Source organism: Rhinopithecus roxellana, chromosome 7, assembly GCF_007565055.1.
Source record: "Rhinopithecus roxellana isolate Shanxi Qingling chromosome 7, ASM756505v1, whole genome shotgun sequence".
In the NCBI taxonomy this organism is placed as follows: domain Eukaryota; kingdom Metazoa; phylum Chordata; class Mammalia; order Primates; family Cercopithecidae; genus Rhinopithecus; species Rhinopithecus roxellana.
Window position 1 is genome coordinate 50,034,900 of NC_044555.1, and position 26,771 is coordinate 50,061,670.

General features: G+C 40.7%; 1 protein-coding gene across 2 annotated transcripts; it reads right to left on the bottom strand.

The window, feature by feature from the left end:
- Positions 1-26,507, bottom strand: TAF9B (TATA-box binding protein associated factor 9b). Of its 2 annotated transcripts, none has more exons than XM_030933787.1 (7): positions 26,380-26,507; positions 8,214-8,339; positions 7,496-7,577; positions 6,392-6,741; positions 5,557-5,632; positions 3,128-3,238; positions 1-1,567 (listed from the first exon to the last, which is right to left on the bottom strand). In XM_030933787.1, exons 2-7 carry the CDS (start codon positions 8,262-8,264, stop codon positions 1,404-1,406), a joined length of 834 nt encoding a protein of 277 aa, XP_030789647.1. In that variant the 5' UTR covers positions 8,265-8,339; positions 26,380-26,507; the 3' UTR covers positions 1-1,403. The 2 variants fall into 2 exon arrangements, with proteins under 2 accessions (XP_030789647.1, XP_010387811.1); XM_010389509.2 differs by lacking the exon at positions 26,380-26,507 and having other exon boundaries at positions 279-1,567; positions 6,392-6,526; positions 6,605-6,741; positions 8,214-8,882.
- Positions 26,508-26,771: the final 264 nt, after the last annotated feature.

Here is a 26,771-nt window from a genome sequence, read left to right on the forward strand (position 1 = left end):
ACAGGGTTTCACCGTATTAGCCAGGATGGTCTCGATCTCCTGACCTCGTGATCCGCCCGTCTCGGCCTCCCAAAGTGCTGGGATTACAGGCTTGAGCCACCGCGCCCGGCCACAGGTGTGTTTATATTTGCAAAAGCTTTGCCATCTTTCCCAATATGACTTTAATATCTGTGTAAATGGAAAACAGGGTAAAGTGTTCAGCAACATTACAGTATTATTGGGAAACCTATGCAGAGTGCACATAAATGCAAGTCACATCACACTAATTTGTTTTCCTCTAGAGGATGGAGAACCATCAGTGTCTTACTTTCAGGTTTGATCCCGTCTTATATGTGACATCCTCATGTCAACAAGCTAAAAAAATGATCTGAATTATACCAATAGGGGGGGCTCAGGCAGCAGTGATCAAAACATAATATGTACGTGGTAAAAAGGAACACTTGTTCTTCAGTGGTTTTGCCTAGGTCCAGTGTAATTACTTATCAAAACATGTTTTAAGCTACAGCATCTCTGTTAAATTTAGAAATGTGAAACATGTAGTTATCAACTTGGAATACAAGACTAAAACTGAATGTAACCCAAAACTACCTGTCAAGCACAGTAAAGCTTAACAGGCATAAAAACTAAGGTGTACAACCCAACTGCTCTGATATTAAGAGTGAAAACCAGCAAATGCAAACCATCAGGTTAAAGTGAATCACAAAACATTAGGCATGTAGAGCATGTTTTAAAAATAGGAAAATGACACTGAGCTGTATTACCAGGAATGATATTTTTAAAATTCCAGGTATGGCCTTTTACATTTAACAGCAATGGAGAGAAACAAGCCTATGGGGGAAGTGCAGAAAATGAATGGGATCCAGAAAAGGAGTTGAGTTTGGGAGTTAAGGAAGGCAAAGAAACAGATACATTCAAAATGGATTTAGAATCTCTCCTCTAAATCCACCCTTTCCAAAAAATGTTTCCTAAATTGAGAGATTTGGTAAAAAAAAAATAAGCTAGTGACAATAACTATATTACCTTATAAAATAAAGTAGTATTTAAATGTAGATCAGAAATTATGCTGTTAAAGATAAATCTGCTGACCAGGCTGTAGAACCTGAAACTTAGGTGCTGCTATCAGTGATAGAAGGCAGAAAAGTCTCAAAAACAGAACTGCCATACTAGGACTCAACATTAATGAAACTATTAAGAAACAAGTACTTAACTGTTTGTAATTGAAGCCTAATGATAAACACATTTGTATGTTTACTAAAGAGATCTAACAGTTTTAACTGATGAAAAATACTGCAGCTACGTTTCAGTCTTAAGGTAAAACGAGAAGATCTAGAATATTCTAGTTCAGTATACTGAGTTCAAAACCAACTTTCCTTTTGAAATGCATCCAGACTAGACTATATTCCTTACATAATATCATTGTCATCATCTTTTTCATGTTTTCTCTTCAGCGGGTTTGCTTCATTGGCCGTGTTCTGTGACGAAACCATGTTGGTGGTAATAAGAATATTTTTGGGCCCAATCATTGAAGGATTAATCAGAACATTTTGAACTGCAGTTGTTGCAGGAACTGTAAACAGAGAAGCCCCCCCAAAACCAAGCTATGAATTACCCAGAATCCAAAACATGGTAAAAAGTATACAACAAAGCTGAATGTAATTCTAATACCAATTTCAGTAGCATGAAGTGCAACTATATCATAGAAGAAACACAGGTACTTACACTGCAATGAGTTGAATTAAATTTTAAAAAATCTTTATTTTTAATTAGCAAATAATAATTGTATGTTTATTTATTGTTAAATTATTAATTTTTTTTTGAGACAGTATTTCGCTCTGTCGTCCAAGCTGGCGTGATCTTGGCTCACTGCAACCTCTGCCTCCTGAGTTCAAGTGATTCTCATGCCCCAGGTTCCCAAGTAGCTGGGATTATAGGCATGTGCCATCATACCTGGCTAATTTTTGTATTTTCAGTAGAGACAGGGTTTCACCATGTTGGCCAGGCTGGTCTCAAACTCCTGGCCTGAAGTGATCCTCCTGCCTCAGTCTCCCAAAGTGCTGGGATTACAGGTGTGAGCCATCGCACCCTGCCAATAATTGTGCATATTTATGGCATATAATGTGATGTTCTGATCTATGTATAGATAAAGATTAAATCAAACATATCTAGTACAAGGTTGAAGAAGTTCTGTGTATTTTAACAACCTAGAATTTCAATTTAGTCATGGGAAACTGCACTGGATTCATCATGCAACATACTAAATAAAGGCCTATGTTCAAGGTCAGGAATCACTTCCCTAATAGGTCAGTATTTTACGTAAGTTGCTTATTGCGTGCAGTTAGGTTTCAGAAGATGTGAAATCTAAACATACTTATTAGTAAACTGTGCTATGACAGAATTCTACTTATTCCAGCCGCGTGTGTCTGTGTGTGTGTGTGTGTGTGTGTGTGTATCCTATGAACTAAAGATAGTTTCATTTGAATTTACATTTATGTTCTGGATTGCATACACATATTCATCACTAAGTTTTGTCGCTTTCTTGAGCTTTTACCTTAACTGCTTTTCCTTGAAGATGCCTTAGATTTGTGGATCCTGTTTAGTTCATGGTGTTCTTTGAAAATCTGATGAACACACTGACTACTATTTTCCTCCTCCCCAAAACATTACATATATAGTAGTCCCCCCTTATCTGCAGTTTCAGCTACTTGTGTTCAATTGCGATCCAAAAATAGATGAGTACAGTACAGTAAGATACTTCGAGAGAGATCACATTCATATATATTTTTTACAGTATATTGTTGTAATTGTTCTTTTTTTATTGTTAATTTCTTGCTGTGCCTAATTTATAAATTAAACCTCATAATTTACAAAGTTTATAAATTGAACTTTAAAGGTTGTAAATTTAACTGGGGGTCTTGGAACATAATCCCTCAAGGATAAGGGGGGAGACTCTAAAATTTCACAGAATTTTAGAGGGCTCATAGGTCCCTCTGAAGAACCCTGATTTGCAGCATTACTGCCACCTTCCTGTTGGGATATTAAAACAATTTACCTCTTGCTATAGGAACACAAATGGTTCTACAATTTCAAATTATTCACAAACTCTGTTCCCTACCCCCGATCACATTACCTGGTTTGACAGGTGTGGACTGAGAAGGTGGAATCTGCACCGTAAATCTTTGGCTTGTCACTGACATTGGAGTTGCAACTTTATTTGGGACAGACACTGTTTGTGGGGTTGCTGTAGTTACAATAAACAGACCATGTTTGTTAGGTGATTTATACAGATTTATATTCTACACTCAGCTTACCGCAAACTATCTTCAAAGCAAAGGAAACTAATAAAAGGTGAGGTAAAAGTCATTAATAAGAGCAAAAGAACCTTAAAAAATTTACAAGCTTGCTTAGATGTTACAAAATTCAGTTTAGAATAGTGGTAAAGAATGTAGGCTCTGTAGCCTACCTGCTTGAGTTTGAATTCAGGCTCTCACCTACTAGCTGAGTGTCCCTGGGCAAGTTATTTAAATTTTTGTGCCTCGGTTTTCTCCTCTGTAAAATGGGAGATAATATCACCTATTTCATGTAATTCTTGTGAAAATTAAGTAAAACTAATCCCTGTAAAACTCTTCAAACAGCATCTGGTACATAGTAAGCACTGAGGTTTAGCTGGATGAAGACATAAAGATGAGAGTTTAACCTACCAGAATAAAGACCCAGGTTTTCTATTTATTACCTTAGTTAGCACTTTTCATCTTGGTCGCTTGCTGAGAAGCAGAAGATGTCATCTATGCCCATGAAACTAAAGCAGAGATCAAATATACCCCTTGAGGTCTCCAGGTGGGCCCAGAAAATTTATTCCCTTTCTGTGTTCAGATACTCCTTAAGCAGAAAAATATCTTGGAGATAACCTAGTCTAAACCCCCAATCATCTAAATTCTACCCATTATTCCAAGGTACAACTCAAATACTACCCCGTTTTATAAAACTTTCCTTAATTTTCTCAGTTAAATGTCTTGTATTCTGCCTCTGAAGTTCCCTTAATGTCATAGGAGTCATTATTATTATCTTATCTCACTGACTAGATTACAAGCTTGGCTAACATTTTTCATCCTTGTGAGCACACGGCTCTTTTACCTTGCTCCTAACAGCTACTCAACAAATGTTTGCTTAATAAATGTATTTTGCAAGACTCGAAGACTTAATATATATACTGACCTCATTGCTCTCTCAAAAAATACATTTATGGAAATGTATCCATTTCCAATTTTTTGTTTGGGGATGCAGGCTATCCAATACATCCCTTCCTCCTGGAACCAGCAGCCTACCCAGAGATAGAGTTGCTGAGGACACTACAATTATCATTTCTAGAGAAAAAGGTGAAGAAAGTCTAAGGGAAGAAAGCTCAAAAGTGCCGAGAAATCCGGGTTTTACTGCTTTCTCTCCCAAACACAGAAGGTAAGACCTTCCTCTAAAATATCTCCATCCCTAAGTAAGTTTTCCCATGTATTAAGGATCAGTCCAAAGAATTTGGTGAAGCGTAATGAAGCAATAATGTAAGTATTTTATTTTATAAAGAAAAAGGAAAATTCACAGTAGGTGAATGTTTTCTTGGCCTAAGGATTATTAATACATTTAAGCAGGTATGGAGTTCAGGCTTTAAAACTGAACACATTAGACTGTAGATGGAGCCTCCCCAAATTGAACAGAGTAAATACTCAGGTCTTAAGGTCTATATAAATCATTTTAATTTTCTTTTTTTTTTTTTTTTTTTTTTGAGACAGAGTCTTACTCTGTCGCCTAAGCTGGAGTGCAGTGGTATGACCTCGGCTCACTGTAACCTCCGCCTCTTGGGTTCAAGTGATTCTCGTGCCTCAGCCTCCTGAGTAGCTGGGATTATGGGCACCCATCACCATGCCCGGCTAATTTTTGTATTTTTAGTAGAGACGGGGTTTCACCATGTTGGCCAGGCTGGTCTTGAACTCCTGACCTCAAGTGATAGGCCCGCCTCGGCCTCCCAAAGTGCTAGGATTACAGGCATGAGCCACCGCACCTGGCCAACTCATTTTAATTTTTTTTAAAGTTTAAAACTTGCATCTTTAGGCCTGGAGTGGTGGTTAGAATTAAAAACAATTTTTTTCTTTGAGATCCTTAAGATTTTTGTACATCTTAATCTTCTACTGTATTCTCTTATCAATTTATTTGGAAATTTAAATTTCTAATAAGTAGTCTACTGCCATAAGTGTCTGTGGCACCTTATAGAAGGCATAAAGTACACAGCTAAGAGTAAACTCCTGTTTTTGGTATCAGAGTTTATACCACCAACAATGGGGGCAATATCCAATTTTATACTCATTTGAGATCAGACGTTCCTTGTGGCTTTCTCATTTTGAAAGCCAGTAACATGTATGTTTATAGTTTTATTAGAGGATGAGTAAAATTATTAATAGTAACACATACACAAGAATTTCTGATTCACTTTTTGACTTGCATTATAGTTCAAAACCAAGTGCTGAGGCACTGCTTTACCAGCCAGAAATGCCATTGTCTCCTCTCACTTACCTATAGTAGGAGTAGTAGGTTTGCTACTAACAGCACCAACACTTAATCGTGGAACTAGTCTCCCTTGGTTAGGTCCCTAGGGGATTTAAAAAGCAAATTAACGTTAAGATATGACACCTAAATTTACCAGGAATGAAATTAGGATTGCTGATGTAAATGATTATGGATAATCCATGGCAAGAAAGTCCTGTTTTTGTTCTCTCAGTGTTCTAAATCCAACATTTAATCTGGGGTTTGCATAAACATATATACATGTCTTTATATAAAAATAGATATGAATACATATATAATCTTATGCAGTATTAAAGTTTAAGATAGAGTCTTATTTGAATGGGGTAACAGCTAACTACTTTGTGATTTGTAATCTTAACTAGTCAATTTCTTAACCCCAAAAAGAAGAAAACTCTTATAGTGGAACTTCAGAAAACAAAGGCAGCCTATTATAGGGAGAACTTTTTCAGTGGTGGGAGGGCTTTAGGTCGTATTTCAGAAAGCTGGCCCAATTCCTGATGGTATCATTCCCTCTATTATTAGGCCTCACTAAAAAACTATGATATAGTGGAAAGATTGGGAGTTATGAGGCTTGGAATCAGTCCTAGCTTTGCTACCAACTTCACAAATGAGTTCAGGCCCCGCTTCCTGATGTGAAAAATGACTGTTGAGTTAGATGAGCACTAAAGTTCCATCTAGCTAAAAAAATTTTTAAAATTAAAAAAATTCTAGTAAGTTATCTTAACCTTTAATCTACTATACTAGCTACAGGAATTTGCTTTTCACAAAGTCCCCTATCATATTCCACCTTTTAAAAAAAGAAAAGTTGGCTAAAATTTCTTACCTTTTTAATTAAGGACTTCAGCCTATAGTTTGGAGCTGTTAAGCAGTATCTATCAGGTGGCAGTCTAGGTCCTGCATATGGCTTAATCAGTGGCAAAGGGGTTTGATTTTTCTGCCTTGCGATATCCAGTAAAAACTTAAAAAAAAAATCCTTATTAGAACTACAGTTTAAAAAATTGTAAGTAAAAATAACTTCAAATCCAAGTTTGCTCACATCTCTTGGGGGAGGAGAGGTAAAAGATTGGTCAGCACGACACTGGATTGCCAGTCTCACATCATCTGCATCAACGTTAGGTTTCTTAGCATGGCTCGAATAAATTTTTGCATCATCCAGAATTGTAGTCACATAACCTTTAAGAACAAAACAATCTTTTCTTAAACATATGAAGACAGCTTAATATTTATGGCTACTTAAAAAAAGTTTCCACTAATTTGTAGACAGTTTATAAATTTTGTGGTTTTTTTGTAGAGACAGGGTCTCACTATGTTGCCCAGGCATAACTCAAACTCCTGGCCTCCCGCCTCAGCCTCCCGAAGTGCCGAGATTACAGGTGTAAGCTACTGTGCCCAGCCTAAATGCTGATTTTAATAGGTAATTGTCCTGTCTATATGATCAGTTTTAAACAGATATCACAGTATGAATACTACTGTCCCCTAACATGAACTCCTTTTTAGTTCTGTAGGCTGAATTCTACGATACCGTTAACATAATTTGGTTTAAAATGTTCTTACAAGGCTGGGTGCGGTGGCTTACGCCTGTAATCCCAGCACTTTGGAAGGCCGAGATGGGCGGATGACTTGAGTCAGTAGTTCGAGGCCTGCCTGGGCAATATGGCGAAACTCCCTTTCTACTAAAAATACAAAACTTAGCCGGGCATGGTGGCAAGTGCCTGTAGTCCCAGCTCAGGAGGTTGAGGCATGAGAATCGCTTGAACCCAGGAGCCGGAGGCTGCAGTGACCCGAGATCCCGCCACTGCCCTCCAGCCTGGGCAACAGCGAGTCCCTGTCTCAAAAAAGAAAAGAAAAGAAAAGAAAATGTCCTTACAATAAAAATATCTTTTCTAGTTCACAAGTTAGGCAAGTTTTTGGTGTTTCATTAACTTACGGAAAGCAAATTCCAACATTTGATTTATAACCCTTGGTTCATACTCTGTGATTCCCATATCCTTCAGGATCTGTGCCATCACCTGTGGATTCAAATAAAAACGCCAGATGCAGAATTTGGTAGTGGAAATCAAGGCTGGACAGAAGGGTAGTATTTATATTTATGATACAAGGTTCCCCTTCTTTGGGCTCCAAAGTTCTACTCACCCTTGCCCTCCCAAGTGAGTCAGTGATCACACCAAATCGCATAGTATGCTTTTGCAGAAAACTTTTATTTTTATTTTTTGGCGGGGTTGGGGGCGGGGTGAGGGGCAAAGAGAAGACAAGTTGGCTTCCCCAGCAGAGGCAGGGATAGCTCCAGCTGGTTGTCATTTTTGGCTGTGGCGGCAGGATAAGCTAGCATCAGAACCCTGGACGCAGAGTCAGGGCTGGCAGACAGGTAGAGACGGGGGGGCGGCAGGGGCCCGAAGCCCAGGACACAAAGCTGGGCAGCGGTTCCGCAAGCTCCGCTGGACCACGACCCTCTGGCAGAGCTTGGCCCGAGCGGCGAGATAGGGGCCCGGGGGCCAGGGCGCATCCCCATCACCCTCACCTCCTGACGACCCTGACCAGACTGAAACGAGCGTGCGAGCCCACCCTCAGGCCCTCAGCGTGGCCCTGCCTCGCAGGTCCCTGGCTGCACCTGGCTTCGCGCTCCGCCGCTCATCCTTCCCACTTACCAAGGCATCTCTCGGAGCGTTCTTGGGAGGCGCCATCTTGCCCGACTCCATGTTATCCAGCCACTCGTCATCCGAGGAGAGAGGAGAGACAGAGGAGCTCGCGGGCTCCTCGCTCAGGCTCCACCCCTGCGGGGAGCGGGAGGAGGGAAGTGGAAGGCGGGGTTACGTGCCAGCCTCCGGGGGCGGGAGTTTCAGCAAGACGCTGGCCAGGGGAAGAGAGGCGCTCGGGCGCCGGAACTCAGGATCGGAAGAGGCAGGTAATCCTTTCCCGTGGAGCCTGCTGGGGGCTAAAAGAAGTAGAGGAGCCGAGAAGCTCGACTCCCCAGAGTTGTTCTCCGGCAAAGGGCACCAAATGGGCCAACCTCACCTTTGCGGGGGTCCCTCCTCACACCTCCATGGCTACCACCTTGGCCCCTTTCGGCTTCCCGAAATTCCAGACCCAGTCAGTGTTAGGGCTGCTTGGTCCAACACAGTTGGACTCGTTACACTTGAATGTCACATCAACAACGAATACATTTTTAGTATAAGTATATCCCAGATTTGCACAGGCCATACTTATGCTACGAAATAATTGTTTTGATGTTCATATTTAACCGGGTGTCCCGGATTTTTATTAGCTAAATCTGGCAATCCTACCCAATAGCTTGCTGTCCACACAGGATTTTCGTTAGCCCTTGTCACACTCAAAGCCCTACCGTGGCTGCCCATTTCACACTGATGAAAAACTAAAGCCTTCACTCTGCCCGTTAGAGACCCTCTAGCCACTCTCGGCACCGAGCAGCTTCCTGTCTCCCCGCTGAGGCCAACACAGGACCCTTCCTTGCCTCCCAGTTACACCCTTCCCCGCCCCTCCCCACAGAACTGCCCGAATGACTCTCATGAGAACCGACCATCTAGCCCCAGTGACTTTAAAAAAAAGTGCATCAGTTAACTATCTCTGGCTTAAAATGTCGCAGATAACTCATTCTTACCCTCCACATAAACCAACGCCCTAGGATTCTCCACCTCGGGAACAGGAACTCACCCAGGCCAGAAACGGAGCAGGCAGCCATGTTGGTGCTTTCCCTCACAATCCACATTCAATCTAGCAACAAGTCTTGTCCGGGTGACCTCCCAAAGTTCTATCCATGTCTCCACATCTCCATCCAGTGCTACTATGCTAACGAGTCCAAGCCAACATCCTTACGAAGATTACAGAAATACGCTCCCCAAATAGTGTCCCCCGACATTCCTTACACAGCTAGACGGACCTTTTGGTCATAAATCCAATCACTGTTTTCCTTAAAACCCTCCAGCGGCTCTCCTCACAAACACATACACAAGTACATACTAATTTCCCAGGCTTAGTGGGCCCTTCAGTTTTGCGGAGCAGCTCACCTCATCAGACTCATCAGAATCAGCCGTCCACCTCGCCGCCATCTTGAAGTTTGGGCAGGAACCCCCAAGAACCGTGTGTTCTCAATACATTGTTTCGAGTGAGAGCACGTGCCCCCACGCTGAGCTAGTGCCTTTCCACACTCTTACTGTTGCCAACCCCTCTGCAGAACTAACAGTCGCTTGCTTTTGAATATTTGCAAGGTACATTTAAAAATAGGTGGAGGCCAGGCACGGTGGCTCACGCCTGTAATACCAGCGCTTTGGGAGGCCGAGGCGGGCGGATCACTTAACGTCAGGAGTTTGAGATCGGCCTGGCTAACGTGGTGAAATCCTGTCTCTACTAAAAATACAAAATTTAGCCGGGCGTGGCGACACAAGCCTATAGTCCCAGCTACTCAGGAGGCTGAGGCAGGAGAATAGCTGGAACCCAGGAGGTGGAGGTTGCAGTGAGTCGAGATGGTGCCACTGCACTCCAGCCTGGGTGACAGAGAGACTCCGTCTCAAAAAAAGAAATAAAATAAAATAAAAATACGTGGTATATTTGCAGGGTACAACATTTAAGACTACCTTAAAATACTCTAGTAAAAGAAAGCCTCTCTCACCTGTTCCGGCCACTGATGTCACTTTCACAGAAGGCACCATTGTTTATCAGTTTCTATTCTGTGCAATTTACAAATAGTATCTTGTTTGTGTATTTTTCCTCCCACTAGAATGGTACTACAGTCTTAGGGTGACCAACTTTCAGAGAGCCAACCCAGGACCTAGATGTTGTAGATGAAGAAAACCCATAATATATTATAAATAATTGTCCATATGTATCATTACTTAACAATAAGTGTTCGCTTGAAATTATGTTTTTATGTATTATTTTCTGTTACATAAGTGCTATTTAAACAAAACACTAGGACTAAACCGTGGCCATTAGTAGTAATTAATAGTAGAATAAGTTAAATAATATGTGTGAGAAAATCTAAAAATGTTTTTCATTATATTTCTGTCCTCTGCACAATCTAACTCTTGCACATTTAAATTTTGTACTCTGTATTGTGTATTCTTTATATATAGAAATATGACTTTTAAAAGGAATGTAAATACAATAAGACAAACAGCTATCTATATTTTTAATTTTTCTGTGTATATAGTAAGTATATATATTTATGGGGTATGTGAAATGTTTTGATGCATGCATGCAATGTGAAATAATCACATCATGGAAAATAGGGTATCTGTCTCTTCAAGCATTTATTGTTTGTGTTACAAGCAATCCAATTGCACTCTTTGTTATTTTAAAATTTACAATTAAGTTATTTTGACTATAGTCACCCTGTCGTGCTAGCAAATGCCAGGTTTTATTCGTTGTTTCTATTTTGTTGTACACATAAACATACCTGCTATCCCACTATCCTTTCCAGCCTGTGGTAACCATCTTTCTACTCTCTGTGGCCATGAGTTCAATTGTTTTTAGTTTTGGATCCCACAAATAAGTGAAAACATGTGATGTTTGTATTTCTGTCCTTGGCTTATTTCACTTACCATAATGACTTTTGGTTCCATCCTTGTGGTTGCAAATAACAGGATCTCATTCTTTTTTATGGCTGAATAGTACTCCATTGCGTATGAGTGCCACATTAAAAATTTTTTTAATTTTATGTTCAGGGGTATATGTACAGGTTTGTTATATAGGTAAACTTGTGTCACAGGGGTTTGTCATACAGATTATTTTGTCACCCTAGCACCAAATAGTTATTTTTCCTAATCCTCTTCCTCCTCTTACCCTCCAATCTTAGGTAGGCCCCAGTGTCTGTTGTTCCCCTCTTTGTGTCTGTGAGTTCTCATCATTTACCTCCCACTTATGAGTGAGAACATGTGGTATTTGGTTTTCCGTTCCTGCGTTAGTTTGCCAAGGATAATGGCCTTCAGCTCCATCCATGTTCCCAGAAGACCTGATCTTGTTCATTTTTATGGCTGCATAGTATTCCATGGTGTATATGTACCACATTTTATTTATCCAATCTGTCACTGATGGGCATTTAGTTTGATTCCGTGTCTTTACTATAGTGCATAATGCTGCAATGAACATTCACATGCATATATATATATATATATGTGTGTGTGTGTGTATATATATATTTAGATGGAGTCCTGCTCTGTTGCCCAGGCTAGAGTGTAGTGATGTGATCTCGGTTCATTGTAACCTCTGCCTCCCAGGTTCGAGTGATTTCCAGCTAATTTATGTATTTTTTTTTTAGTAGAGACAGGGTTTCATCATGTTGGCCAGGCTGGTCTCGAACTTCTGACCTCAAGTGATCCACCTGCCTCGGCCTCCCAAAGTGCTAGCATTATAGGTGTCCACTGCACCTGGCTTGTATTTGTCTTTATGGTAGATGATTTATATTCCTTTGGGTATATACCCAGTTATGGGATTGTTGGGTAAAATGGTAGTTCTCTTTTTAGCTCTTTGAGGAATTGCCACACTGCTTTCCAGAATGGCTGAACTAATTTACACTACCTCCAACAGTGTATAAGCGTTCCCTTTTCTCTGCAACCTTGCCAACGCCTGCTATTTTTTGACTTCTTTTTATTTGAGACTGGGTCTCACTCTGTCACCCTGGATGGACTACAGAGGCACGCTCACAGCTCATTGCAGCTTTGACCTCCTGGGGTCAAGCGATCCTCCCACCTCAGCCTCCTTAGTAGATGGGACTGTAGGTGTGTGCCACCATGTCCAGGTAATTTTGGTACTTTTTGTAGAGGTGGGGTTCTGCCATATTGCCCAGGCTTGTCTCTAACTCCTGGACTCAACCGATCTGCCCACTTCAGCCTCCCAAAGTGCTAGGATTACAGAAATAAGCCACTGTGCCTGGCTTGACTTTTTAATAACAGTCATTCTGACTGGTGTGAAATGGTATCTCATTGTGGCTTTGATTTGCATTTCTCTAATGATCAGTGATATTGAGCTTTTCTCATATACATGTTGACCACATGTATGTCTTCTTTTGAAAAGTATCAGTTTATATCCTTTGCCCACCTATTGATGGGGTTGTTTTTTCTTGTGCATTTGTTTAAGTTGCTTAGAGATGCTGGATACTAGACCTTTGTCAGATGCATAGTTTGCAAATATTTTCTCCCATTCTGTAGGTTGTCTGTTTACTCTGTTGATAGTTTCTTTTGCAGTGCAGAAGCTCTCAAGTTTAATTAGATCCCATCTGTCAATTTTTGCTTTTGTTGCAATTGCTTTTGGCATCTTTATTATGAATCTTTGCTTATTCCTATGTCCAGAATGGCATTGCCTGGGTTGTCTTCCAGGATTTTTATAGTTTCAAGTTTTACATTTAAGTCTTTAATCCATCTTGCATTGATTTTTGTATATGGTATAAGAAAGGGGTCCAGTTTCAATCTTTTGTCTATGGCTAGCCAGATATCCCAGCACCATTTATTGAATAGGGAGTCCTTTCCCCATTGCTTGTTTTTGTCAGCTTTGTTGAAGATCAGATGGTTGTAGGTGTATGAGCTTATTTCTGGGTCCCCTATTTTGTTCCATTGGTCTATGTGTCTGTTTTTGTATCAGCACCGTGCTATTTTGATTACTGTAGTCCTGTAGTATAGTTTGAAGTCAGGTAACATGATGCCTCCAGCTTTGTTCTCTTTGCTTAGGATTGCCTGGGCTATTAGGGCTTTTTTTTTTTTTTTCCCCAGATGAATTTTAAAATAGTTTTTTTGGCCAGGCGTGGTGGCTCACGCCTGTAATCCCAGCACTTTGGGAGGCTGGGGTGGGCGGATCACCTGAGGTCAGGAGTTCAAAACCAGTCTGGCCAACATGGCGAAACCCTCTTTTAGTAGAGATTTTTAGTCTCTACTAAAAATACAAAAATTAGCTGGGTGCAGTGGTGGGCACCTGTAATCCCGGCTACTCGGGAGACTGAGGCAGGAGAATCGCTTAAACCCGGGAGGTGGAGGTTGCAGTGAGCTGAGATCATGCCATCGTACTCTAGACTGGGTGACAGAGCAAGACTCTGTCTCAAAAAAAAAAAAAAAAGAAAATTTTTTTCTAGTTCTGTGAAGAATATCATTGGTGGTTTGATAGGAATAGCATTGAATCTGTAAATTACTTTGGGCAATATGGCCATTTAAACAATATTGATTCTTCCTATCCATGAGCATGGAATGTTTTTCCATTTGTTTGTATCATCTCAGATTTCTTTGAGCAGTGTTTTGGAGTTCTGATTGTAGAGATCTTTCACCTCACTGGTTAGCTATATTCCTAGGTATTTTATTCTTTTTGTGGCAATTGTGAATGGCATTGTATTCCTAATGTGGCTCTTGGCTTCACTGTTGTTGGTGTATAGAAATGCTAGTGATTTTTGTCCATTGATTTTTGTATCCTGAAACTTTGCTGAAGTTGTTTATCAGCTAAAGGAGCTTTTGGCCTGAGACTATGGATTTTCTAGACACAGAATCATGTCATCTGCAAACAGGGACAGTTTTACGTCCTCTCTTCCTATTTCGATGCGCTTTGTTTCTTTTGCCTGATTGTTTTGGCCAGGAATCCAATACTATGTTGAATAGGAGTGGTGAGAGAGGGCATCCTTGTTTTGGTACCACATTTTCTTTATCCATTCATCTGTTGATGGACACTTAGATTGCTTCCAAATGATGGCTATTGTGAAGAGTGCTGCAATAAACATGGGAGTGCAGACATCTCTTTGGTATACGGATTTTCTTTCTTTTGGGTATACCCAGCAGTTGGATTGCTGGATTACATGGTAGCTATATTTTTGTTTTTTTGAGGAACCTCCAAACTCTTCTTTATAGTGGCTGAGTATTAATAATTTACAATCCCACCAACAGTGTAGGAGACTCTCTTTTTTCCACACCCTCGTCAGCATTTGTTACTGCCTGTCTTTTGTATAAAAGCCATTTTAACTGGAATGATATAATATCTCATTGTAGTTTCGATTTGTATTTCTCTGATTGTCAATGATGTCAAGCACCTTTTCATGTACGTTTTCCATTTTTGTGTCTTCTTTTGAGAATGTCTATTCAACTCTTTTGCCTATTTTAAAAAATCAGATTATTAGATTATTTTCCTATAGAGTTGTTTGAGCTTCTTATATTGTCTGGTTATTAATCCCTTGTCAGATGGGTAGTTTGCAAATATTTTCTCCTATTCTATGGGTAGTCTCTTCACTTTGTTGATTGCATCATTTGCTGTACAGGAGCTTTTTAACTTGATGTGATCTCATTTGCCTATTTTTGCTTTGGTTGCTTGTGCTTGTGGGGTATTACTCAAGAAATCTTTGCCAAGATTGATGCCTTTTGGAGTTTCTCCAATGTTTTGTTTCAGTAGTTTCGTAGTTTCAGGTCTTAGATTTAGATATTTAACCCGTTTTGATTTGATTTTTGTATATGGCAAGAGATATATGAGTCTAGTTTCATTCTTCTGCATATGGATATTCAGTTTTCCCAGCATCATTTATTGAAGAGAGTGTCTTTTTCCCAGTGTATGTTCTTGGCACCTTTGTCAACAATGAGTTCACTGTATTTGTGTGGATTTGTTTCTGGGTTTTATATTTTGTTCCATTGGTCTATGTGTCTGTTTTAATGCCACTACCAGGCTGTTTTGGTAACTGTAGCTCTGTAATATAATTTGAGGTCAGGTAATGTGATTCCTCTAGTTTTGTTCTTATTGCTTAGGACAGCATTGGCTATTCTGGAGTTTTATTGGTTCTATAAACATTTTAGGATTGTTTTTTCTGTTTCTGTGAAGAATGTCATTAGTATACTGATGGAAATTTTATTGAATCTGTAGATTGCTTGTACCTTACAGATCTCCTGGCCTGTAAGGTTTTCTCTGAAAAGTTTGGTGCCACATGTATTGCAGCTCCATTGTATGTTATTTGTTTCTTTCCTCTTGCTGCTTTTATGATCCTTTGTTTGTCCTTGACCTTTGGGGTTCTGATTATTAAATGCCTTGACATAGTCTTCTTTGGGTAGTGATATGATTTGGCTGCGTCCCCAACCAAATCTCATCTTGAATTGTAACTCCCACATTTCCCATGTGTCATGCATGGGAGGAACCTGGTGGGAGGTGACTGAATTATGGGGGTGGGTCTTTCCTGCACTGTTCTTGTGAGAGTGAATGAGTTTCATGAGATCTGAATGTTTTAAAAATCTAGGGTTTTTCTGCACAAGGTCTTTTTCCCTGCTGCCATCCATGTAAGATGTGACTTGCTCCTCCTTGCCTTCTGCCATGATTGTGAGGTCTCCCCTGCCACGTGGAACTGAGTCCAATTAAACCTCTTTCTTTTGTAAACTGCCCAGTCTCGGGTATGTCTTTATCAGCAGTGTGAAAGTGGACTAATACAATAAATTGGTACCAGAAATGAGGTGCTGCTGAAAAGATACCCAAAAATGTGGAAGTGACTTTGGAACTGGGTAACAAGCAGAGGTTGGAACAGTTTGGAGGGCTCAGAAGAAGACAGAAAAAATGTGGGAAAGTTTGAAACTCCCTAGGGGCTTGTTTAATGGCTTTGCCCAAAATGCTGATAGCAATCTGGACAAGAAAGTCCAGGCTGAGGTGGTCTCAGATGGAAATGAGGAACTTGTTCAGAACTGGAGCAGAGGTGACTCTTGTTATGTTTTAGCAGAGAGACTTGGTGGAATTTTGCCCCTGCCTTAGAGATTTGTGGAACTTTGAACTTGAGAGATGATTTAGGGTATCTGGCAGAAGAAATTTCTAAGCAACAAAGCATTCAAGAAATAACTTGGGTGTTGTTAAAGGCATTCAGTTTTATAAGGGAAGAAAAGCATAAAACTTTGGAAAATTTGCAGCCTTACAATGCCATAGAAGAGAAAATCCCATTTTCTGAGGATAAATTTAAGCCCACTGAAGAAATCTGCATAAATAACAAGGGGCTGAATGTTAATCCTCAAGGCAATGGGGAAAATGTATCCAGGGCATGTCAGAGGTCTTCAGGGCAGGCCCTCCATCACAGGCCCAGAGGCCTAGGAGGAAAAAGTAGTTTTGTGGGCCAGGTCCAGGGTCCCAGTGCTGTGTGCAGCCTAGGGACTTGGTGCCCAACATCCCAGCCACTCCAGCCATGGGTGAAAGGGGTCAATGTAGAGCTTGGGCTGTGGCTTTAGAGGGTTCAAGCCTCAAGCCTTGCCACATGGTATTGAGACTGCAAGAACACAGAAGTCAAGAATTGAGGTTTGGGAACCTCTGCCTAGATCTCAGAGGATGTATAGAAATGCCTGGATCCCCAGGCAGAAGTTTGTTGCAGGCGCAGAGCTGTCATGGAGAATGTCTGCTAGGGCAGTGTGGAAGGGAAATGTGGCGTTGGAGCCTTCTCATGGAGAACCTGTTGCTAGGGCAGTATGGGAGGGAAATGTGGGGTCAGAGCCCCCACAAAGAGTTCCTACTGGGGCACCACCTGGTGGAGCTATGAGAAGAGGGTTACTGTCCTCCAGACCCCAGAATGGTAGATCCACTGACAACTTGTACTGTGTGCCTGGAAAAGCTGCGGACACTCACTGCCAGCCTGTGAAGGCATTCAGGAGGGAGGCTATACCCTGCAAAGTCACAGGGCTAGAGCTACCCGCTACCCAAGACCATAGCAACCCATCTTTTGCATCAGTGTGACCTGGATGTGAGACATAGAGTCAAAGGAGATCATTTTGGACCTTTAAGATTTGTCTGCCCTGCTGGATTTTGGATTTGCATGGGATCTATAGCCCCTTTATTTTGGCCAGTTTCTCCCATTTGGAATGGCTGTATTTACCCAATGCCTGTACCTCCATTGTGTCTAGGAAGTTAGTAGCTTGCTTTTGATTTTACAGGCTCATAGGCAGAAGGGACTTGCCTTGTCTCAGTTGAGACTTTGGACTGTGGACTTTTGAGTTAATGCTGAAATGAGGTAAGACTTTCGGGGACTGTTGGGAAAGCATGATTGGCTTTGAAATGTGAGGATATGAGATTTGGAAGGGGCTGGGGTTGGAATGATATGGTTTGGCTGTGTCCCCACCCAAATCTCATCTTGAATTGTAACTGCCACAATTCCCACGTATTGTGCGTGGGACCCAGTGGGAGGTAATTGAATCGTGGGAGCTGGTCTTTCCCCTGCTGTTCTCACAATAGTGAATAAGTCTCAGGAGATCTGATGGTTTTATCAAGAGGAGTTCCCTTGCACAATCTCTGTCTTTGCTTGCTGCCATCCATGTAAGACATGACTTGCTCCTTCTTGCCTTCCACCTTGATTGTTAGGCCTCTGCAGCCACGTGGAACCATAAGTCTATTAAACCCCTTTCTTTTGTAAATTGCCCAGTCTCGGGTATGTCTTTATCAGTGGTGTGAAAATGGACTAATAGACCTTCTTAAGTTAATTTTTAGGTATTTAAATTTATTTGTGGCAATTTTAAATAGGATTACTTTTTTTGTTTATTTCTTATTCCCATTGTTTACTGTTGGTATATAGAAATGCTACTGATTTTTGTATGTTGATTTTGTATTATACAACTTTACTGAATTTGTCAGTTTGATGGTTTTTTGATGGAATCTTTAGATTTTTCCAAATATAGGATTATATCATCTGCAAACAAGGATAATTTGACTTCTTCCTTTTCAATTTGGATGCCCTGTATTTCTTTCTCTTGTCTGATTGCTCTAGCAAGCACTTCCAGTACTATGGTGAATAACAGTAGTGAAAGTGGGCATCTTTATCCTGTTCCATATCTTAGAGGAAGGGCTTTAAGTTATTCCCCATTTAGTATGATACTATCTATGGGTCTGTCATATATGGCTTTTATTATGTTGAGGTATGTTCCTTCTATACCCAGTTTTCTGATGGTTTTTGTCCTGAAGGGATGTTGAATTTTATCAAATGCTTTTTCACCATCAATTGAAATAATCATATAGTTTTCATTCTTTATTTTGTTGCTAAGATCTATCACGTTGATTGATTTGTGTTTGTTGAACCAGTTTTTCATCCCAGGGATAAATCCCACTTGATCGTGATGAATTATCTTCTTAATGTTTTGTTTAACTTGGTTTGCTAGTATTTTGTTGAGGATTTTTGCATGAATATTCATCAAAGATATTGCCTGTAGTTTTCTTTTTTTGAAGTGTCTTTGTCTGGTTTTGGTATCAGAGTAATACTGGCCTCGTAGAAAAGAGTTTGATGGTGTTCTATCCTCCTCTGTTTTTTGAGAATAGTTTTAATAGAATTGGTATTAGTTCTTTAAATATTTCATAGAATTAATCAGTAAAGCCATCAGGTCCTGGGCTTTTCTTTTGTGGGAGACTTTTTATTATATCTTTGATCTCATTAGACTAATATTCTAAGTGAAGTAACTTAGGAATGGAAAACCAAACATCATATGGCCTTTAATTATTATTGACCTTAAAGACTGCTTTTTTTCATATTCCTTTAGACAAGTCAGACTGTGAAAAATTTGCTTTCACTATACCTTCCATTAACAATTCAGCTCCTGCAGCTAGATATCAATGGAAAGTTTTACCTTAAGGAATGATTAACAGTCCTACTATTTGTAAGTTGTTTGTCGGTACTGTGTTACAACCTATCCAACAGACTTTTAAAAATAATTACATTCTTCATTATATGGATGATATACTGATTGCTGCCCTCACTAAAGATGAATTAATTCAATGTTTTACTTCTTTAAAATTAGCTGTTGCCAGTGCAGGACTCCACATCACTCCTGATAAAATTCAACAAGCCACTCCTTTTCTGTACTTAGGAATGCAGCTAGAAGCTCACTCCATTAAGCCCCCAAAAGTCCAACTTTGTACTGACAATTTAAACACCTTAAATTATTTTCAAAAATTACTAGTGACATCAACTATCTCAGACCAACCCTAGGCATCCCTACTTATGCATTATCTCATCTATTTGCTACTTTATCAGGAGATACAGATTTAAACAGTCCTCGCTCTCTATCTGAACCAGCAAAACAAGAGTTGTCTTTTGTAGAACAAAGAGTGAGAGAGGCACAAGTCTCTCGTATTGACCCAAATTTGCCTTTACAATTTTTAGTTTTTCCTTCCATCCACTTTCCTACGGGACTTACAGTACAAAATGATTCTCTAGTTGAAAGGGTATTTCCTCCTAATTCGGCCTCTAAAACTCTTTCATTATATCTTGATCAAATGGCCACTTTGATTGGGTTAGGACGTCAACATATCACTAAAATTTCTGGCTTTGATCCAAACATTATTGTGGTCCCTTTGTCAAAAAATGAAGTTAAAACTGCCTTTTCTACATCTTTGTGCTGGCAGACTAATCTGGCTGAATTCACTGGCACTATTGATAATCATTTGCCTAAGTCAAAATTCTTTCAATTTCTGTGAAATACTTCCTGGATTCTACCAAAACTTACAAGTTCATCACCACTAGAGGCAGCTGTTACCCTTTTTACTGATAGATCCAGTAATGAAAAGGCAGGGTATGTAGGACCTAAAGATAAAGTCGTTTCTACTCCATACACTTCTGCTCAAAAAGCCGAGTTGTTTGCTGTTATCTCTGCATTACAGGATTTTGATCAGCCTCTTAATATTGTCTCTGACTCAGCTTATGTATTCCATGCCACTAAGGCAATAGAAACAGCTACCACCAAAAATATTACTGACACTAATCTATTTTCCTTGTTCTCTTTGTTACAAAAAAATGTCAGAAACTGAAACCACCCTTTTTTCATCACTCGCATTCGATTTCATACTAATTTCCCTGGACCTTTATCCAGTGGTAATCATAACGTTGATACTATAGTTTCTCTAGCCATTATAGATGTAGAACAATTTCATCAACTCACCCATACTAATGCCTCATTAGTGAGAGAATATTAAACATAAATATTCTCTCATTTGGAAACAAGCTAAACAAATTGTACAACACTGTTCTCAGTGTCAGGTTCTTGTCTTACCCACATAATCTCCCGGAGTTAATCCCCAAGGCCTTTCTCCTAATGCTGTTTGGCAAATGGATGTTACTCATGTTCCTTCTTTTGGAAAATTAGCTTATGTGCATGTCGCAGTTGACACCTTTTCCAGTTTCATCTGGGCTACCTGTCAAACTGGAGAAGCCACTTCTCACATTAAAAAACATATGTTTTCATGTTTTGTGGTTATGGCAATTACTAGTGAGCTCAAAACAGACAATGGTCCAGCCTATTGCAGTAAAGCTTTTAAAAAATGTCTTGATCAGTGGCATATTAAACATATTACTGGTATCCCTTATAACTCACAAAGCCAAGCTATTGTAGAAAGAACTAACAAAACTTTAAAATTACAATTACTTAAACAAAAAGAGGGGAATAAGGAGTTGTCTATCCCTCACATACAACTAAACTTGGAATTGCTCACATTAAATTTTCTTAATATTCCTAAATCTAGTTCTGTTACTGCTGCTGAAAAACATTTTTCTGGTAACTATCCCACAGTAAACCAAGGAAGGGAAGTATGGTGGAAAGATGTTTAATCTAATATATGGTCAAAAGATTCTGTTTTAACGTGGGGAAGAGGCTATGCTTGTGTTTCCCCATGTGAACATCAATCTCCTGTTTGGATTCCTGCTAGACACCTGAAATTGTGTCCTGAAGATGCATGCAACAACAAGACAGAGAAATTTGCTGGAAAAGATGCCACAGCAGGAAACAACTAACACATCCAATCGTCAAAAAGAAGAAAATGACCACGCTAACTCCTTTACAACAGATAATCCAGTCAATCATCCTGAACAACTTGTCTGCAGCGATCCAGGTCTGGCTCAACCTCTGCCTCCTCCTGATGACACTGATGCTTCTACCATCTGTCACCCCACAGACTGTTGAAAACCATACATATTGAGCCTATATTCCTTTTCCTCTTCTTATTCGAGCCATGACATGGATGGACGCCCCTATCGAGGTCTATGTTAATGATAGTATTTGGATGCCTCGTTCTGTAGATGATCGTTGTCCTGCCCAACCTTCAGAACAAAGAACCCCTTTAAATATCACTTTAGGTTTTAGGTATCCACCTTGTGCCTGGGACCCGCTAATGGATGTCTCTCATTAGATATTCAAACTTGGGCAGTTACACTACCATCTAGTCATTCTGTCCCTCTTTTAGGAAACTTGGTATCAGGGCTCTCATTAAAACCTCTAAGACGGATCAAAATAAGAATCACTGATTATATTCACACATCCCAATATAAGCCTTTAGGACCTGCGTGTCCCCTGAACTTGTCTTCAAATGCTGACAAATTAATATGGAAGGATTGTGTTAGTTCAGAAGGAACTGTGTTATTTAATTCTTCTCACTACACCATTGCTGATTGGGCTCCTAAAGGTCATATTACTAATGATTGCTCTCAAGGTGACAGAGATTATCAACATTTTCTCTATGATATTACTTATCAAAAAAGTAATGATAACCCTCCACTATTATATCGTATGTTTAACTCCTTTTTTCCTTTTAAGTGGAAAGGGGCAGGGGTTGCCTCTCCAAAGCCAAGGCTTGTTGTTCCCCACTTAGGACCTGAACATTCAGAATTATGGAGATTAACCATAGCTATGACTGGTTGAGACTTTGGGCTGGATAAAGTGTTTTAAGTAAATCTACCTTGTCACCTCGAAAACTAAGACAACAGATTGATTTACACTGCTATTTCCACACAGCCAAAAATATCACCATGGCAGTCATCAAAAGGTCAATTCAAAGATGGGACAGTAAAGATTATGAGGACTTCTACCCCCCTGTTGCTAATGTCCCCCCACCACCTCTCATTCAACCTATTCCCCCCACTCCACATTCACAAAAAAGAGTACTATCCCAAAATATATATACTCTCTATATGGAGTCCAACAAAACTATCCCACTTAAAAGTTGTGTTAGACCACCATATATGTTATTAGTACAAAAGATGCATATTATTTAAAAAAATATTTACCTGTGTTAATTGTTACTTGTATACTTGTATTGACTCATCCTTTAATCAATACCATAGTATTTTAATAGTCAGACTCAGAGAAGGTATTTGGCTCCCTGTAGCCTTACATAGGCCTTGGGAATCTTCCCTTTCTATCCATGTTATTAACAATATTCTACAAAAAATTCCTAAAAGGAGTAAATGATTTATTTTTACATTAATTGCAGTAATAATGGGCTTGATTTCTGTTACTGCGACTGCTGCTACTGCTGGAGTTGCATTACATCAATCTATTCAAACTATTCATTTTGTGGATAAATGGCAAACAAATTCTACTCAAATATGGAATTCTCAGTCAGGTATTGATCAAAAATTGGCCAAATTAATGATCTAAGACAAGCTGTTATATGGATGGGAGATAGAATTATGAGTTTAGAACATAGATTAAAAATGCAATGTCTTTGGAATACTTCTGGTTTTTGTATAACTCCATTTCAATATAATGAGTCTGTTCACAATTGGGAATTGGTAAAATGCCATTTACAAGGAAGTGAAGATAATTTAAGTTTAGACATAAGCAAACTAAAAGAACAGATTTTTGAGGCCTCTCAAGCACACTTAACTGCTTTACCCAGTGTTGAAGTTTTAGACGGTATCTCTGAGGGGTTATCTAATCTCAACCCCATTCAATGGGTAAAATCTTTGGGAGGATCCACTATCGTTAATTTTGTTCTGTGTATAATTTGTGCTATTAGTTTATTGTTCATGTGTAAAATTGGAAAAAGTATTCTTCAATCTAGTCGTAATCAGCACCAAGGTATGATTGCTATGGTTCATTTAAATCAGAGAAAAGGGGGAGATGTAGGGAGACCCCCTGAAACTATTGCTATGCAATAAAAGATGAAATGCTCCTGATTGTTGTCAATACAAAATTGAATGCAGGATTGTGTAAAGACAATGCCAGGTTGGACTGTCAGAATGAGCCAACAGCACATGATGTGCTTCCCCCTGCAGAGAGCCTGTGAACGGACATGCAGTCAGGGAGGTTTCACGTCACTAAGATTCCTATCCCAGAAAAGCAGATGTTCATAGCTCTGGGAATGGAATGCGACCCTTGTGGAGAGCCTATAAACACACACATGAGAGGCGCCTGTCCTTATGGATAAGATAGGGCTATAAACGCCCTCATCTTGCCATGGCTCTTCTAGATCTCTTTAGGGTTAAGGCATACTCCCTTCTGAGAATTTCTGGTCTAATTGGTTGTCTAGCTTCACATCCTGTTGCTATGGATTGTTTGTAACCAGCTTTTGCTGCAACTGTTACTGCTGATTAATATCTGGCTAATCATAGGTTATGGAAAGACTATGTTTCTGTTTTAAGTCTCTGTTAGAAACTACTGATGTATGCACTATTTTGTAAATTCCTATCTCTGTATACTTTACTTCTGCATACACATGCTATGTTAAAGAATTACTTCATCCCCATGTGACCATCTAACCTCATAATCAAATGACCCTAAATCCCTCACTAACCTACCCCCGCCCTCACTGAATATAATAATAAATGCTGGTATATCCAGTGCATTGGTCGCACCATGGGACCAGAAGGCGGTGACCCCCCTGGACCCACTTTCACTATCTTGTGTGTGTCTATTATTTCTTGACCTGCTGATCCACCTGGGAACAAAGAAAGAGCCCTGTTGCATTGCAGGCTGCTGGCCAGATCCTGCAATATTCATTCCCATCCAGGTTGCTGTGAAGGCCATTAGTTCATTCCTTTATGGCTGAGTAGTATTCGATCATATACATATATACCACAGTTTCTTTAACCACTTGTTGATTGTTGGGCATTTGGGCTGGTTCCATATTTTTGCAATCGTGAATTGTGCTGCTATAAACATACTGAAATTGAGTGTATTCAGACAATTTCACAGGCTGATAGTTAACTCTAAAAGCAGAGTACGGGATCAAACAAATGTTAGTCCTCAATGGAATAAGTGAGGTTGAAACTTGGTCTAATGTATAAGGAAACTATACCATATGAATGACCTAGTGGTTTAAAATAATTAAAAAAAAAATTTCCGTAGGTTATTGGGAAACAGGTGGTGTTTGGTTACTGATCAGCATGGGAGTTTTGACCCGCTCCGTTTCCGACCTGGGCCGGTTCACCCCTCCTTAGGCAACCTGGTGGTCCCCCGCTCCCGGGAGGTCACCATATTGATGCCGAACTTAGTGCAGACACCCGATCGGCATAGCGCACTACAGCCCAGAACTCCTGGACTCAAGCGATCCTCCAGCCTCAGCCTCCCTAGTAGCTGGGACTACAGGCACGCGCCACCGCGCCCGGCGGTGTTTGGTTACATAAGTAAGTTCTTTAGTGGTGATTTGTGAGATTTTGGTTTACCCATCACCGGAGCAGTATACACTGCACCCTATTTGTAGTTTATCCCTTTCCCCCGAGTCCCCAAAGTCCATTGTGTCATTCTTATGCCTTTGCATCCTCATAGCTTAGCTCCCACTTATAAGTGAGAATATAAGATGTTTAGTTTTCCATTCCTCAGTTACTTTACTTAGTATAATAGTCTCTAATCTCATCCAGGCCTTGATATTGAGGTTTTTTTTTTGTTTTGTTTTGTTTTTTGTTTTTTTTTGTTGTTTTTTTTTGTTGTTGTTGAGAAATATCCATACTGTTTTCCATAGTGGCTTTAGTAATTTGTGTTTCTACCAGCAGTGTATAGAGTTTACTTTTCTTGAGAGACAGTGGATCATGGCAGACGAGAGGCAGGAATAGATTGCAGCTCTGGATAGAGCAGCATTGTGGAGGCTTGCATTGTTTTGCATTGTGAATTTTAGCTCCAGATCGACTACAAGGACAAAACAGCAATCCTGAGAGGACCCACAGACCCTCTGAAGGAAGCAGACTGCTCTGCAGGACCCAGGAGACACCCCAAATACTGTGAGTGCCCCAACTGTGGAACTGGGAAAGGGAGACCCTCCTTTCTGGAACACACACCCCCAGTGGAGAAGTTGAAGGTCTGTTAGTGAGAGACATTCCGGACTTTATCTGGAGCTGAGTCAAGTTAGCAGAGCCGAGTGAAATACAGGGTAGAGGAGGCAGCAGGGAGGCCCAGGGAGCTCACTGAATCCCCAAGCAGCCTATTCCTGCCTGACACCACAGGGATCTATCAGGAGGGAGGCCAGAGGAGCAGGGGGTAAAACCCCACCAGGGAGAAGGACTTCCCTAGCTGAACTCTGTAACAATTTGAACGTGGCGAGAATTCTCCTAGCCAGAACTCAGGAGAGAGCACGAATCCGGCTTACAGACTTCACAAGCTGGGGGAAGAACTAAAGCCCTTTTCTTTGGCGGCTGGGAAGTGGAGAACCTTGGGCAAGCTTTCAAGCCTGCACTCTGCCTGGAAACAGACCTGGGGCTGTTGTGGGTGGCACGGTGGGAGTGAGACCGGCCTTTGGTTTGGGTGGGAGCTGGGTGAGGCCTGTGACTGCTGGCTTTTCCCGACTTCCCTGACAACCTGCATGACTCAGCAGAGGCAGCCATAATCCTCCTAAGTACACAACTCCAGTGACCTGGGAATCTTACCCCATCCCCACAGCAGCCACAGCAAGACCCGCCCAAGGAGAGTCTGAGCTCAGACACACCTAGCACTGCCCCCACCTGATGATCCTTCTCTGCCCACCGTGGTAGTGGAAGACAAAGGACATGTAATCTTGGAAGTTCTAGGGCCCTGCCCACGGCCGGTCCTTCTCCACACTACTACAGCTAATGCTTTCTGGAAAGCATCACCTCCTGGCAGGAGGTCAACCAGCACAAAAATAGAGCATTAAACCACTAAAGCTAAGAACACTCACGGAAGGTTCTTGCAACTTTCACCACCTCTACCGGCACAGGGGCTGTTATCCACGGTTGAGAGACTCATAGATGGTTCACACCACAGGACCCTGTGCAGAAACCCCCAGAACCAGCCAGGAGCTGGGTAGACTCGCTGGGTGGCTAGACCCAGAAGAGAGACAATAATCACTGCAGTTCAGCTCACAGAAAGCCACAACCACAGGAAAAGGGGGCGAGTACTACATCAAGGGAATACCCTGTGAGACAAAAAAATCTGAACAACAACCTTCAGCCCTAGACCTTCCCTCTGACAGAGCCTACCCAAATGGAAAGGAACCAGAAAAGCAATGCTGGTAATATGACAAAACAAGGCTCGTTACCACCCCCCCAAAATCACACTAGTTCAACAGCA

What these genes read in the sequence shown, in the direction of transcription:
- TAF9B (XM_030933787.1), bottom strand. Translation starts at nt 8,264, where the DNA reads ATGGAGTCGGGCAAGATGGCGCCTCCCAAGAACGCTCCGAGAGATGCC. An exon ending in ACGCTCCGAGAGATGCCTTG is followed by an intron (nt 7,578 to 8,213) that starts GTAAGTGGGAAG and finishes TTGAATCCACAG; the next exon opens with GTGATGGCACAGATCCTGAA. An exon ending in TGAAGTCCTTAATTAAAAAG is followed by an intron (nt 5,633 to 6,391) that starts GTAAGAAATTTT and finishes TAAATCCCCTAG; the next exon opens with GGACCTAACCAAGGGAGACT.